General features: G+C 52.5%; 5 protein-coding genes across 5 annotated transcripts; 2 read left to right on the forward strand and 3 right to left on the reverse strand.

Moving 5' to 3' along the window:
* Positions 1-294: 294 nt before the first annotated feature.
* On the forward strand, positions 295-3,052 carry LAESUDRAFT_783998 (amino acid transporter; the record flags this gene model as incomplete). Its single annotated transcript, XM_040913869.1, has 12 exons — positions 295-409; positions 548-611; positions 669-792; positions 849-950; positions 1,002-1,038; positions 1,106-1,329; positions 1,389-1,480; positions 1,530-1,755; positions 1,815-1,884; positions 1,941-2,105; positions 2,165-2,412; positions 2,477-3,052. The coding sequence occupies 12 exons, from the start codon at positions 295-297 to the stop codon at positions 2,642-2,644; spliced, it is 1,635 nt and encodes a 544-aa protein (XP_040769312.1). The 3' UTR covers positions 2,645-3,052.
* A 787-nt stretch (positions 3,053-3,839) lies between these two features.
* Positions 3,840-6,223, reverse strand: LAESUDRAFT_755209 (uncharacterized protein; the record flags this gene model as incomplete). The annotated part of the gene is made up of 3 exons (XM_040912006.1): positions 3,840-3,929; positions 3,987-4,866; positions 5,019-6,223. The coding sequence occupies 3 exons, from the start codon at positions 6,221-6,223 to the stop codon at positions 3,840-3,842; spliced, it is 2,175 nt and encodes a 724-aa protein (XP_040769313.1).
* A 1,154-nt stretch (positions 6,224-7,377) lies between these two features.
* On the reverse strand, positions 7,378-8,514 carry LAESUDRAFT_747230 (uncharacterized protein; the record flags this gene model as incomplete). Its single annotated transcript, XM_040911461.1, has 2 exons — positions 8,015-8,514; positions 7,378-7,909 (listed from the first exon to the last, which is right to left on the reverse strand). The coding sequence occupies exons 1-2, from the start codon at positions 8,092-8,094 to the stop codon at positions 7,378-7,380; spliced, it is 612 nt and encodes a 203-aa protein (XP_040769314.1). The 5' UTR covers positions 8,095-8,514.
* A 3,646-nt stretch (positions 8,515-12,160) lies between these two features.
* On the forward strand, positions 12,161-13,682 carry LAESUDRAFT_671692 (uncharacterized protein). Its single transcript, XM_040905470.1, has 8 exons — positions 12,161-12,288; positions 12,361-12,403; positions 12,479-12,582; positions 12,647-12,861; positions 12,921-12,929; positions 12,991-13,086; positions 13,138-13,183; positions 13,239-13,682. The coding sequence occupies exons 3-8, from the start codon at positions 12,498-12,500 to the stop codon at positions 13,517-13,519; spliced, it is 732 nt and encodes a 243-aa protein (XP_040769315.1). The 5' UTR covers positions 12,161-12,288; positions 12,361-12,403; positions 12,479-12,497; the 3' UTR covers positions 13,520-13,682.
* Positions 13,683-13,888: 206 nt separating this feature from the next.
* Positions 13,889-14,894, reverse strand: LAESUDRAFT_643034 (PLC-like phosphodiesterase; the record flags this gene model as incomplete). The annotated part of the gene is made up of 2 exons (XM_040903760.1): positions 13,889-14,321; positions 14,374-14,894. 2 exons carry the CDS (start codon positions 14,892-14,894, stop codon positions 13,889-13,891), a joined length of 954 nt encoding a protein of 317 aa, XP_040769316.1.
* Positions 14,895-15,161: the final 267 nt, after the last annotated feature.

Consider the following 15,161-nt stretch of genomic DNA (forward strand, 5'->3'; position numbering starts at 1 on the left):
CCATCCAACCATTCACGAGACCTTCCTCATTTGGTTTCCACGATGGCGCCATCCTACGATCCACTCCGTAATCCTGAGAGCGCATTGGATGGACATGGCCGCCTTATCAGCCTCTTTGCGCGCCAGCGAGTATGGAGTCGTGGCATGTTCACGCAATTTCGCACACGAATGAGCTATGCTAGATTAGCAGCATCTTCCCCACAGTTTCGCTGCAGGTGTTTCTTTTGTGACCGAGCTTCACAACCTGGTCTTTGGGACTAGTACTCATCCTGTAAGGTCCCTCGCATTGTCAACATGGAGTCGGATTTCAGTACCCCAAGTCTCGAAGAGCAACCGCTGTTGTCCGCCGCCTCTCCCGATGGAATATCCCTTGAATCGGACGATTTCGTCGAAGATTCCATCCATGAACGTACGTGTCAGTCAGTGCCCGGACCATTGAACCGGTGCTCTTGAAATACCGTTGACTGACAACCTTCTTCCTGCAGATACTTCGTCTCAGAAGCGACACTTAGGTATGCCAGCCTTTTCATTGGCGAGATATAAAGAGCGACACGTGTACTAGGTCTCACCAGTACCGCATTTCTCATATTCAACCGCGTCATCGGTACCAGGTATGATGGGATCAAATCCAGATATTCTATTGACTGATTGTCGAATGTTCCGTGAAGCATCTTTGCAACACCTAGCGTCATTCTGCGCGCTTCAGGCAGCGTTGGGCTCTCTTTCATATTGTGGCTGCTCGGAGCCACAGTCGCGGCTTGCGGAACTGCAGTCTTCGTTGAGCTTGGAACCGTGTGTGATTCGCGCTGCATTCTATACGTTGCTTCATCTAACTAAGCGGCGTACAGGGTCTTCCTAAAAGTGGAGGGGAGAAGAACTACCTAGAATTTATGTATCGCAGGCCACGATTTCTTGCCACTTGTGTTTACGCCGCATATGCAGTCCTTATCGTAGGTCGCTTGATCAAGTTACGCACATTTGTGCTAACTGATCGGTTTCAGGGCTGGGAGGTGGCTAATTCTAGTGTATTTGGAGAATGTATGCATCTTAGATATGAATTTTCTACTCGGGTGTTCCATCATTCTGCTTATCATTCAATTTTCAGATGCTCTGCACGCTATTTATCCTACACAAACGCCTTCATCTGTCGCTACCCGTCTTGTGGGCGTCTCATGCGTAACATTTGCACTCTTGTTGCATGGAATCCGCCCACACTGGGGCATCCATCTGCAAAATACGCTCGGCGTGCTAAAAATCTTTGCTCTGAGCGCGATCGCCCTGAGCGGTCTGGCTGCTGCAGCTCGTATTTCCGGATTCGAGGTTGACAATGTGAGGTCTAACGGCATTCGTGATTATGCGCGAGCCTGTAATTGACAGCAGCACGACAGCCTATGCAGAACTTTGAATGGCACAGGATGTGGGAGGGGAGCGCGAGAGGCGGCATGAGCGCGTTCGTAACAGGACTGTTCACAGTTGTTTGGTGCGTTCGGACTTGAAACGCTCCTCAATATCACGCTTACGAGCGCTAGGTCATTCGTCGGCTACTCTAATGCAAACTACGCGCTGTCAGAGGTACGTGACCCTGTGCGAACGATCAGCAGGACCGCTCCACTTGCAATGTTCTGCGTCACTGTTGCCTATGTGCTCGCGAACTTTGCGTATTTCGCGGTGGTCACAAAGGAGGAAGTGTTAGGCAGCGGTCGGATTATTGCCGCCACTTTCTTCGGCAAGCTCTGGGGCGTTGGCGCCGAACAGGTGAGCGTCACCGCAAACAGTTTATTGCGCCCTCTTCATTGTATAACGCGCATTCTTAGTTCGTGAGCATGATAGTCGCAATGTCAACGATGGCGAATGTTTTAACTGTGCTCTTCACTCAAGGACGAGGTACGCATTGACAGAAATGGGAGGCATATGCGAGATCCTGAACACGGTCTCTATAGTGATTCAAGAGCTCGGAAGGGAAGGCATTCTGCCACTGTCCTCGCTTTTCGCCAGCAACAAGCCCTTCGGTGCTCCCCTGTCAGGACTAGCCTCGCAATGGCTTCTGACCTGCATTCTCCTCCTGACCGTTCCACCTGGAGACACGTACCTTCTGATGATAAACAGTGCGTAGGGTCCGTCTCCGGTCCGCATCAAACCAGCTGACCTCATGCATGAATTGTAGTGATCACGTACCCGCTCTCTCTCATCAATGTATTCGTCTCCGCCGGTCTTCTCTTGCTGCATGCCCCTCCCGCGATCCGTCCAAGGCTCCACTGGCACCAAGATGACGCGGATCCTGTTTGGAGCCCCCCGTTCCGCGCCTGGACGCCAATAGTGGGGTTCTTCTTTCTGTCCAATGTCTTCCTCGTATTCGCACCGCTGGTTCCTCCGGCGCCTGGATTCAATACTTACGAGAAGTTGCCGTATTGGGTGCGTGCACTCTGACTTTCAACTCTTCCGCCGACGATTCTCAATCGATATGCGCGATAAACAGACGCATGTCGTTGCTTCGTCGTCGATCTCTCTTTTCGGAGTCGTTTATTGGTATATGTACTGCATATGGCTCCCGCGCCGTGGTGGATACAAGCTCGTCAGGGAGTGGGTGCGAGAGAACGGTGTTCCCAGAAAAGTCATCAAGAAAGTCAAGATGATTGAGCTATAGAAAGATCGGGGATGTATTGGGAATGAAGATGAGCTTGGATAACAATTTCACGCTGAAGCAAAATTCACCGCAGATCACGCTCTTGACACGAGCGGGCATAGTTGGTATCCTTCTCGTCTCACGATCGACCGATATCCAATGTAAACGTTGTATTCATTCCGACGACACCAACGTCCCGACCTTCGTACGTACAAGATGCTTTGCGAAACGCAGATGAGACCAGCTAAGATGCAAACGCATGTATCTCTACAATCCAAGAAAGGGCCACGGACGTGAGAAGTGTATAAATAATTGGCACACAACGGATAATGAAGTGGTGAGATCGACTCGACAAAATGTGATACAAAATCGAAACGGGGCAACCCACAAGACTGGTGGACTATCCGCGCAAGAGAATGAAGAGGGAAAAATAACCTTGAGCAAGGACGTAGTAACACTGCGAGTATATGTAGCCTATGGTGCATAGCATGTCACAAAAGCAAGCACAGATGCATCTGCACAGCTGTTGGACATATGCGAAGCAAATGCAGGAGTTGCATGGATCGTTCCTACATTGATGTGTGGAGAGAGATGTGAGGAAAGAGAGACGGCGATATCCAACTAGAGCCTGCGAAAGCGAGCGATATAGCATATGGCGAGGAAGACTGGTCGACATGCGAAGTAGACCGGGGTAGAGTATGACAGCGAGGAAAGAGTGAATGCACGATTGAGTGGGGATTCGAAATAATGTATAGGAACGGCGATTACAACGAGAGTATGACTTTTGGGACATCCTGGATTGCGACAGGGATGGAGCGCAAATTGTTCGTGTATTCGGATAGTGAATTCGGAATTTGACTCCATTGTTACTCGCCAGCGACACCAGCACAGCATAGACACAACACAAACAAGCGACGGAGCGGAGATAACTGGATAGAGCGTTAGACATAAAAACACGTATACGTGGCGGCGATACGGCGGAATTAAGATTTGGGAGAGCGGACGAAAGGGATCTTGGATGTCAGAGGAACCTATTTGATGCCACGTGCATATATAGGCCGAGCGCATATATGGCAGAGGGAAGAATCCTTGACGGAAGCTTCCCTCTTCCCCCTCTCTGGATGCTTCGACTTGGTGGTCCGGCCAGTACTCGCATACGAAGGCCTCGAGGGCGCATACATTCAGCCGGGACCGTATACATTCAAGGACGACAGGCTCATTCCGATGCAGCATTCTGCACGGAAGGGCTCTGTTTGTGCCTGCTGACTTTCTCGACACCTGCGCCGAGTGCAAGACGTCCACCATTCTACCAAATATGCAATTGAGTCAGCATGCAAGAATTCAGAATGTAGCTGATACATACCTCGAGCTCCTCTTCCTCTTCGTCGTCATCGTCGTCGTCCTTGTGGTTCTCCTTTTCATCCTCATCGACATCGGCGTCGTCAAGATACTCGCTAGTGCTCGTGCTAGAGAAGGACGTGATGCTCAACTCAGATCGGACGCTCTCTCTGCGCTCTCTGCCTTCAGCAACACCCTCCGTCTGCTTTGACGCCATGGCGGGCGCTTCGCTCACGTGGGCGTGTTCGGGCGTCTGCCCTTGAGGTGGCGGCACATTGCGCGCCGTGTCAGCGCTGTCCTTGCGTTCGACCTCCGCCCTGATGATACTCGGTAGCCTCTCGATCGTGCTGCGTGAAAGGGAGTGGGAGTGGTGATGGGCGTAATGATCCGGAGGCAAGGTCACAGCGGTCAAGACGTAATTCTTCGGCGACGATGTCCCGGGCAACGACGCCGCCATCGACGCCGGCGAGGAAGACAGAATATCCGCTGGCGCATCGGAGGGCGCGATGTGGTGTGGAGAATCAGGATCGGACACACTTGAGTGAGGTTCAGCCACCGACGGCGACTCAGTCCCGACCAAGCTATCCACCGGTGAGCCAGAACTGCTTTCGGTGTTCTCTTCCGTCTGCTGCTGCTGTTCACGTTCTTTTCTCTCCTGTTCCCTCAGTTCTCTCTCTCGCTGCTCTCTTCTTCGCTTCACCCACGCCATGCCGCTGCCGTCATCGTCATCGTCTCTGGCTGAATTCGCCGTGCTTGGACGCCCTCGCGGCTTTGAATCACTCTCGTGTGCACCGATGCTCACGCCACTGCCTGCCTGCAATCTTGACCAGATACCCGCCCCTCCCGACGCTCGCACGCTCCCCATGCCTCCATAGCCCCACTCCACGAATTCAGGCTCTTCGGTGCTGTAAAGAGGAATTCATTAGCTCGGATCGCATATGACGGAAGAGGACACGGAAATAGTAGAACGAGATGACTTCTCCAATGATAAGGTGAGTATATAGAGTGCAAAATTGTAACGGGGGAGCGTTCAAAATGAATGTGAGATAATACCTACCGAACATTTGCGAAGGCATTTTTGCCATTCATCCGCTTCGCGCCGTACACTCTTCCATTGAGCATTCGGGTTCCGCTTCCGCTCCGAATGCGCTGTCTCTCGCGCTCGTGATTCTTGCGTGACTCTGGACTTGCTTCTCGCGAATCGCTGATAATCATGCGACGGCCGCGTTTGTCGAGCTGAATGCCCATAGAATCACCGCCTTCACTTGTCCAGCGATACAGCGGCGTGCCGAATTCATGAACGCAATCCGGATCGAAGACCTTATCGCGCCTCTTTTTCTTCGACTTCTCCTTGCCCTTCTCGTTCCTCGAACTCGAACCAGCGCCCAGCGCCATACATCCCTCAACATCCGGACTTCTCGGAGAACTGTAAATGCTGTTCAAGCTCGTGAGGCTTGTAGTTGAAGCTGAGCTGTGCAACTCGTCGGTCGAGCGGTTTGAACTTTTAGACAGGGGGCTCAACCACGGCTTCAACAGCTTTTTGGACCATTTATTGCCATTGCTGTTTGAGCGCCGAGGTGGCTCGTCCGGAAGATTGATGCTAGAAGCGCGTGATGAAGGCAGGACATTCCAATCACCTCCCTCCAGATCTGAGGGAGTAGCACCGTGTGGGCTTGAGGCTCCAGCAACGGCGGGGTACGGAATGATGGTGGCTGTGCTGGCGAGAGTGTGGGTTGATTCGGATGCTGAATGGTGCACTCCAGGATCGTTGTTGAATAGCAACGAGCCAGATGGTGCAGACCTGATTTTGGTATCTTGATCCTTCAGGCTGAGGTGGGATTGGCCGCTAGATGAGGCATTAAGATTTTGGCTTCCCTTGGGATCGCACCAGTCGTCAAGGAAAACTGGTGACAGAGACGGATCGTCCCTACTAGTGATAAACAGGTCGCGTCGCGGGTCAGGCAGTGGCGCAAACCGAATGCGACGCGAAGTGGGCATAGAGCCCGCGCGAGGCTTCAGATCGTGACCACCTGGTGGTGGTCGCGAGGCTCGCTTAGGCGATCCCGGGTTGCTCGAGAGGTAGTGCTCTGAGTCTGACGTGTTCAGATTAGACGCAGACGATGTGGTAGAAGATAGAGAAGAGTTAGACGGCACGAGGTGTGGAAGAGCTATCGAATGTCGGTAGGGTGATACAGAGGGTGATCGGTTGAGCAGAATGCCCTGACGGGGCACATACGAGGACGGATTGAGTACTGCGGCCATGGCGATGACTGTGGGGCACGGTCGAGCGGGAATGGGTTAAGTACTGTCAGATGGATGAGGCGGAGTGGAGGGAGGGGCGAGGAGGGGGAGGACCAGGAGGTAGCAGGAGGTAGAAATGGCGTTGGCGGAGAAGAGAGGAGAGAGGTCGCGTATACTCGCTCCAAACACAGAATGCCGCTGAGCAGCTGGCTCGTTCCTGCCTTACCAGGAATTACTCGCATCAACATGTCACCTCCGCAAGCCTGGAGCAGCACCGTTTCCGGGGTCCTTGTCTTGGATGGCACGTGTTTAACCCTCAGGCTGCACCTGACCTCCTTCCTCTTCGTCGAGGCTGGCTGCTGCACTGGCATTTTCAGCTCAATTGCAGAGCTCCCACTACCAGCTTTGGACGATGTATTGAACCGACCATCCTCGGACCTCCCCATCTTCGGGCCCATCTATCACCATCTCAACACTCTACAAATTACGATGTTCCGCCTGGTTCTGCCAACGGTTGCCTTTTACATCACATACAGACCAGATTCGCTGGCCTCATCTCTGCTGCGCCGCATGACGCGCGTTCACACCCTCGATCGTGCGCGCCCTAAGTAATGCCCGGACAATCGAGTCCGCGGAAAGCGCGCGGCCGGTGCTTGTCCTTCATCGGTCTCATTGCCTCCAGCTTTAATGCTCAGGTGAGTGAATTCAGCTGGGCGAAAGGCACAATGCACAAGGACCGGAGCTATGGTGGTCCCTTTTCGTAAGACCTTGAGCGGCCTTCAAGGCTGTGCTCGTGTGCACAACCTGCAAACTTCTCCAGGAAGCCATCATATCGGGGGCATCAAATGCTGGAACAAATGGCATCCTCTTCCCACCATTTTTCGAGGTGCACAAATCTGGACTCGGTCGGCACCGTGTAGCCAGGAGAACGCGCAAGCTGTTCCCAGGCGTCATCCCGCGACGCACAGGCTGGCTTTGGGACTCGCCGCAGTTCACCCGCACGTGTGCAACCCTGGCGTTGCCTTCCCTCTGCAGCACCCTTCTCAACGTGACCTCCAAGACGAAACTATTTCGTCTCGCCCTAACCCTCCACGTACGCCTGCCGCCTTGGCTCAAGGATCTAGTCGCATCCGCGCGCTCGCCATACCGGCCGAATTCGGGTCCTCCCGCCATCTTCACTCTGTGCTGAGCTCCCTGACGAGAACTATGCCCTGATTATTGGTCCGCGCGGCGGGCATCACGGGCAGTCCTTGTAGGCGCTTGGCACCGTCGCCGGTGCCCCGCGGCGGGCGCGGGCGCATCCGCAAATCGCCGTGATCCCCACGGGGCAGTTGTCGGGGTCCTCTTGCGCGTCCAGACCCTGCGGCAGTCAGTCTGGGCGCACTGCACATATGTGGCAGCCCCTCCTGTAGTGAAGGCAGATCAAAACGGAGATGCAGAACCGTTGTATGTCCTGTGCGTTGCTCGGCGGCGGACGGTCTAGGTGCAACCTTGCACGACAAAGACGATGGCCTGCGGAATGTTCCGAGTTTGCACGGGGACGCGAAAATTCCACGGTGGTGCGCGCCGCCCCTGGCAAGTTCTCGACGCTCCGATATCCGTGGGGTTTGCAAAATCGATGATCCTTTGTTTACGATGGGCTGTGCGCGGACGCGATCCTGTCTCATCTTGGAAGGGTCTGGCGGCGATATATCACCCTTCATTGGTCTATGGGCAAGCTTCTGAAGTCAAGCTTATCGCAGAAACTCCTCCACGTGCAAGAACGCCCTCGGACCGATGCACGTTCGCGGCGCTGTGAATATCGCTTCTTACACATTGCCCACCCCATTTCCATCTCTCACTGGAGGGGGTTTTCTCTGTCCAGACTTGCCCTTTATCCTCGCCGTGGCCATAGTGATCCACCAAACCAGGCTGCGGTTTCCACGGTCTGCTGGAGATTCCAATCATCGATCTTCTGCAGGACCTCAAAAGCCGGGCTTAGCGACCCTTTCCAACATTCTGCAAAGCTTCGCAGTCGTCCGATGAGCGCCGATTCACCGAACATCCTCAAAGACGATTGTCTGGACCGTGTTCCCAGCCATAGCGGGTCTGCCTATCCTTCCTGCTATGACGAATTACTACCCGTCGCTCACCATGTTTACCGGTCCTCAGCCTGTGATTGCCGTGCTCGAGAATAGTAAATCATGACGACATGCCACATCGTTCTGCGAGTGCGTTGCTGCATGCACGCATGGGCCACATTCACGGAGTACATTTTAGATTCCGACGTCTACCCGAGTGCGCCTCCCTGTGACCCTCACTCTATTATCCTGCCTTTCTACGATATACGCTGTTCCAGGCAGCGCATGCAGATCATTACGATCTCGCACAGTCCTTCATTGCACTGCGTTGCATGTGCAAGGAGCAACTCACTCGTCAAATTGTCTATCAGCTGGGCTGCCCATTTCCGCTGGGCTCTCACATTCTCATAAAAGGATCGTCGATCGCGGACAGAAGCATCGATGAACCCGGCGTATGGGAGACTCTGCAGTAATACCTTTCACTGCTACCATGGTCGGACGTTGCGTTCGCACGCGGAAGCAGTTGGAACGCGAGATATCGCGTGCAACGATGGATGTCAGACTGGCTATCGCCGTACACGCGTTTTGATGAGCATTTATGCAGGCTGCAAGCCATGTCCTTGCTCGCTGCTCTTCCATGTGAGCACGAACGTCCGATTCGCGACGTTTCGCGACGTGTCGCGCTACGTGGACCCTTAGAATCTATAGGGCCTTCTCCCGGGATCGGTACCAGTCTGTCACATTTGACCGACGGTGGCAGTCACGGAGGGCTTATCTACGTATCGTCTGCACCGATACAGCAAAAGTCGGGAGATAGATGGTTAGCGTGTGAGCACCCCCCATTATCTGTCATTCCCGGTCATTGTTCATGGCATCTAACTTGTTCGGATCATAATGTGCACAATATATCTCTGACTCAATGACGTGGCAGTCGTCGTCACGCATGACCTGGTCCGCCCGCCGGTCGCTTGGCATCCCGGAGCAGGTCCAGGGGCTGTCTCACGCGGGGACGCGTTCATTACAATTGGAAGCTTGGCCGTCTTGACTTTGCCCCTTAATCCGTCGTCACCGTAAATCCTCCTTCAGGTGTCACTTCCACGGTCTTTTTGGCCATCGTGATGCCCCCCATCAATTTGTTATCGAGCGAGGATGTGCTTCACCATTATCACCATCACCTCCGGATATGTGCTCGTAACCATTGATGACATGTTCTGTGGCCAAATTGCGCAGCTCGGCTCCCACAGGAGGCAGTAACGCACAGTTGGCTATTTTGTGGTAGGCGGCTGGAACGTCTCAGGGAGTGCGGCGGCCATCGGCGCAGCGATCAACTTTTCTCGGCAGGGCTATGTACGTTCTCGATAAATTCGTGAAAGGTTTATCCTCAGGCTCGAAGCTTGAACCCTGGATATGATGATATCCGCTTCTCAGCAATCACACTTCTGTTCGCGAGTTCTAAGGAGATGTCATTGAAAGGAAGGATATCGGCCGCGACTCGTTGGTCTCTGCCTCAATCGATCTTCAGGACACATTGCTGTTGTTTCTCACTGCACTGGCATTCTCTGCTGCGCGTGCACCACTTGTAATGGCTTAATGTCTCGTGCAGCCACTGTGGCACCCTTCACCTTTCACGCACAAGCGATCCTGATGGCCGAGATCCTTCTCGCGTGAGTAGATAATCCTGTTCATGCAAGCGCATGGCTGCCACGACTTCGATGTCGTGTTCCTTCGCGCCTATGAGTTATTATGGTCGACCATGAGCGACTGCAAAGCAAGTCAACTGCCCGATCTTGTGGAGGCGACATTGTTATTCAACGGTGATGCACAATGCTTCCGACGCCTTTAAATGTTCCTTAATCTACAGTTCTAAAACGGAACTAAAGGTCCCTCGACGCTGCATATTAATAGCGTATGCTATAGAAGTCGACACGAGGGCATGTCAGCGGTAGAGTAGTAGGTATACTCGGAGCTTCGACAGCGCAGTTTCATTTACCAAAGGACTGTCAGTATTTTCGTCCCCACTCCGGCTGCGTATATTCGAACAACGCTTCGCTGCGCAGTTACTGTTCGGGTGGATACTCCAGTTCGGATGAGATATTCTTGGCCACATCTGAATAGTTGATGAATCTTGTATTGGCTTTCATTTCGGACCTGGCGCTTCTATGTGGTCGCAAGACATGCCCTGCTATCAAATAAGTTCTATGGCGTCTCCTTCGCGGCCTCGTGAGCTGTGCGTCAATATGGCCGTTCGCTTGCTGTTCCGAGGCACCCCAATGCTGATGATCGTTCCAGCAGATATGGCGCGTGAGCCTCGCTCTACCTCTGTGCCTCCAAAGTGGGTCGGTGCATCATATGCGTACGTTGAAAACGAGTTCTATGACAGTTCAATGACGTCCCCATGCCTTTTGCACGGGTCAATAATGATCTCTTGGGCAACGCGTTTGGACGCAGGCGACTAGAGGCCACCTTCACGAAGCGAAAGCATGTCTCCTCGAGGCACCAATTACAGATACGGAGGGATTCTCGCTAAATGGGGTGCTTCACGGGATGGCTTCTCTGGCGCATTGCAGAAACGCCGAGACGACCGGCAGCGGGCCATTATATTGAACGCAGGTGTTCTCTTGATCTTATCTCTCCGCGTGGGTAATCTTGACCGTCACGTCCGCGAGATTATCGTCTTCTGTTGAGCCTCTCAAGAGCTCAGATGGCTTCTAGGGCCCCCGGACATCTCTATACTGGCTTCTAGAACAATATCGCGCAATGAGGGTCTCGTATCCTCCATTCAATAAGTCCTCGAGGCCCCAAGGCCCGAAAGGCTGTGCTCCCGGTTGCCAAGCATGGCTGAGAGCGATGTGGGTTCCTCTCACTTGCACCGTCAATGTGTGCATCCTCCGTAAGTCTGCCTGCGATAGTAAACGCCTATTGGATCCCCTTTTCGACCAGATACATTGGTACGACTGTCACCTCCAGCACATTGATGGGATCAGTGAAGATGACGGCTATCCCATAGATGCGATGGCGATATTAATTTCGGTTCTATCTGTACCTTTGGCTAATCTATCAGCAGCAAACACTTATTTTGACTAGGACGAGTCTCACTAGAAAATTCTTCGAAGCATCACATGGGTTTACGAGAAGGAAAATGACAGCAGGTGGAGAGAACACGAGCCTTCAATATCAATCCGCAGCGAGTCTAGATCAGCTGATAGGCGAGGTAGAAGCCATTCTTGACGAGGTCGCCTTTTCACATACTTGCCACGTCATTCCTCGTTCTATTCGTCTTGATCTTCAAATTGCAGTGCTTTGTCCTTTAGTGGTATTCCCAGTAGCGGCGTTGCTTTTTGAACGAGACCGACTGCTAAACTGTAGCGAGACGCATGATGGTTAGAGCATAATCTGCGTATGCATTACCCGTGCCAGCACAATTTTATGTAAACATACACGTTCACAGACCGTGCAAGAGCCTGGCTTGATCAGCCTGCACACTTCGCTGAGGCCGGTCTCCAATAATCTATACCTGTGAAGCAGCCGCTTCACCCCCAAGGCTGTTCGAGCACTTTGACGGTGCCGTCCTTTGCTCGGCCGTTCGATAGCTCCGAAGATGAGTCAACTATTCAGGACATCGGCGGAGATGCACTTTCCATCTTACACGTGAAGCAGGATCCGGTTAATTTGGGGGTGCGACAACTAGATCGCGCAAGCGAGTGCCATCTCTGCGCACTTTCTAGCATGATGGGTTACAGAGACAAAGCTTATACATTAGGATACGTAGTATTGCAAACATGAATAGTTTAAAGGTTCCTCCATGACAGTAGAAAGCCTAAGAGGTCAAGCAACGGTGATAGCCACAACGCCACAAAGTGATCGACTCGGATCGCCCGGGTGTACAATAATCCTGTCTCAAATATAGTGACAGGCATGATAACAAGTGAATCAGCATTACAACGAACGGGACCGCTGCAAATCAACTGCTCCACTTATCGCGCTCACTGAGCCATTGAAACACACTCGTAAATCGGTACAGCTTAAGTCTGTGTCGCAGGTGCTGTAGTACCATCGCGATGGTCACATTGCTGACTCGAGATCTACATTTACTTGTAGTAACACAGAGTTGAATTCCGATCTTCAAAGTTCACAAACCCAGGTGAGCATGACGTTCCTTCTCGTACACGAGTTTCTCTTCCGCAAAAGGCGTTGACGAACTTCGCACTTCCTCCAGTAATTACATTTAGAGAAGAATGCAACCTCCAATAACCCGAGCAGTAGCAGTATACTGCGCTTCGTCCTGTGGACGCCAGCAAGCTTTCATACAAGCAGCACGGTGTATGCATAAAGCTGGCCGGCTAAAATGAACGATGACGCTGAAACTCGCCTCTCGCACTACCAGCTCTAGGGACAGCTCTGGCCAAAGCAAAAAGACCGCTTGTCTATGGTGGCGGATCGCTAGGCATTATGGGCGCCGTGTCTGGAGCGGCATCGGAGGCTGGAGGTGATGTCACCGGCATCGTTCCGTATGCAATGGTCGCTGCCGGGGGCGAGGTAGATCAAGTCGCGAATCGACGAGGACCTGCAGTATTGCTGAACGAGAAAGGCCGAGAAAGGGTATTTAGAAGATTGTTATGATCTCCGACATGATACGCGACTGACATTTCAATTTTCAGGTAGAGACTGTGAGTGTGCTTGTTCAGCAACGCCAATTCAACCGGAACTCAACATTCGGATGTCGAACAGATTGTGGTTAATTCTATGCACGAGCGCAAGACAGAAATGGCCAGAAAATCATGTGGTTTCATCGCTCTTCCTGGTGGATACGGTACATTTGAGGAGGTTAGCAAGAGGGCTGGATGCTATTGCGTGACGTCGCTGATGTTTGAACAGGTTCTCGAGGCGATTTGTTGGACGCAACTTGGGATCCACGAGAAGCGTACGCCGAATATCAAATATCATCTCTCTGGAGCACGATTCTGACAAATATGCAGCCATCATCGTTATGAACGTCCTGGGTTTTTTCAATCCGCTCCGCGAACTCATTCGTAACGGCGTATGTGAAGGTTTCATCGCGCCTCAAAATGAGGCTCTCGTACAGTTCGTCGACGGCCCGTCGGATCACAGCGCTCACGATAGTTTCGACTGGGGAAAGGCTGCTGTAGACGCTCTGGATTCATGGAGGCCCGCTCCTCAGACTCATTTCTACGACTGGACAAAGAAGAAGGGCTCAGATGGAGAACGGACTGATGTTGACGCGCTCGAGGCCGCTTGAGTGCAGACAATGGTTGGCTATCCTGCACTGCCTGACACTCGAATTACTAATTCGCATATGGGAAGCAATACACGGACACCATCTAGTAGTGTGTCTGATCGATGTTCTAGAAGCAAATGTTCGGCAACGTCTTACTCTGTGGTATCTAATTATGCTGCGATGAAAAATCAATGAGCCAATAGTCAAATTGCAATACCATATCAGTAGAAATGACATACATTATATGGTTATGCGCAGCCGCGCCGATACTTAAGACGACAGCAAGATGAGCATAAGCAAAGCAAGAAGACAATACGATCCGGATCCAGAAAGTCCGCCGATGATAGATGTCCAAATGAAAGCAAGAGTCCGTCTCCCAACGTCCCGGGATTACTGCCAACCCTCCTCTCCTACCTTCCTACCTCTAAAGTTGCACTCCACAAGCAATGGTACGATACCGTTGTCCTCCGGGTCCCGATAGAAATCAAGCAACGCCCAGCCTCTGATCCGCACGCTAGCTCCTCCCTTCTCGCTTATGGATATCCGCTGCTCGCCGTCAGGAGCATGCGCAGCAGCCGCTTGACCGGTAAGCATATCGAGCAGCCACTTCCCAGCGCGCCCATTGACACCTTCAACGCCCAAGCCCAATTTGGGCCAACCAAAGCCGCGTGCCACCGTCGGCGGAAATGCGAGAGGAAAACTGGAGGCTGAGAAATAACTGATAGCAAGCGTGGGAAATGTGGTCTGGTCCTTAGGAGGAAGGAGAATCTCAGCGGCGAGGACTGTCTTTTCAGGTATAGAAAGGAATGAGGGTATGTTGTACCTAAAATATCGATTAGCACTGAGTGCATGCCTGTTGTTAGCATAAAGCGTACCAGTCATGCGTCCGAATCAACGTGTTCTTACATTGCCAAGTGAAACCGGGTTTCGCGCTGTCAGGCCAAGTAGTAGGGTGTATACCTAAACCTTCTAGACCTCCCTCCCATCCCGCACCATCACCTCCGAACCGAGAGAACATGACCACCTTGCCGCGGACTTCTCCAAGATCAGGTATCCTGTTCTCGAGGAACCACATGCCTCGCCCGCCAGGCCCGTTCATGATCTCGTCGTGCACCAGCCTCGAGAACAGTGCCTGCGACGACGTCACGAAGTCCTCCTGCTTGATCGACATGACGATGGTTTCGCGACATGTAGCTGGTGCGGTAAGGAAGGCATGTAATACCGAAATAACCTCCTGAAACGAAGCTTGTTGCGGGTACAATCCGTGATATGCAATGAGATGATTGTCGACCATTGCAAGACGGATGTCGATGACACGGATGCCGGAATGGAGCTGGTTCTCCAGAGGGGTCGCAAGTGATTGACACTGGGAGATGGGCCAACCATAGAATGCCATACTAGATTCAGTCAGCGCACAGTGCACTTGGATACGTAAATCGTAAGACTCACGTATCGTGTGTCCCTGGAATTGTCATAGTGCAGAGTTTAGGATCATCAAAAGCTACATATGATTCAAATATGCATACCAGGCAGCATGAGTGAAGACAGAGGCAGGGAGTCCGGCATTCCCGAGAGGAAAGATGACAGGTCTCGACGGCGCAAAATCAACAGCATATGGTGCTTCCGGGAGACCTACTTGGAAGCACGAATGAACACATTCAGC

Source organism: Laetiporus sulphureus (assembly GCF_001632365.1).
Source record: "Laetiporus sulphureus 93-53 unplaced genomic scaffold LAESUscaffold_3, whole genome shotgun sequence".
Taxonomy (NCBI): domain Eukaryota; kingdom Fungi; phylum Basidiomycota; class Agaricomycetes; order Polyporales; family Laetiporaceae; genus Laetiporus; species Laetiporus sulphureus.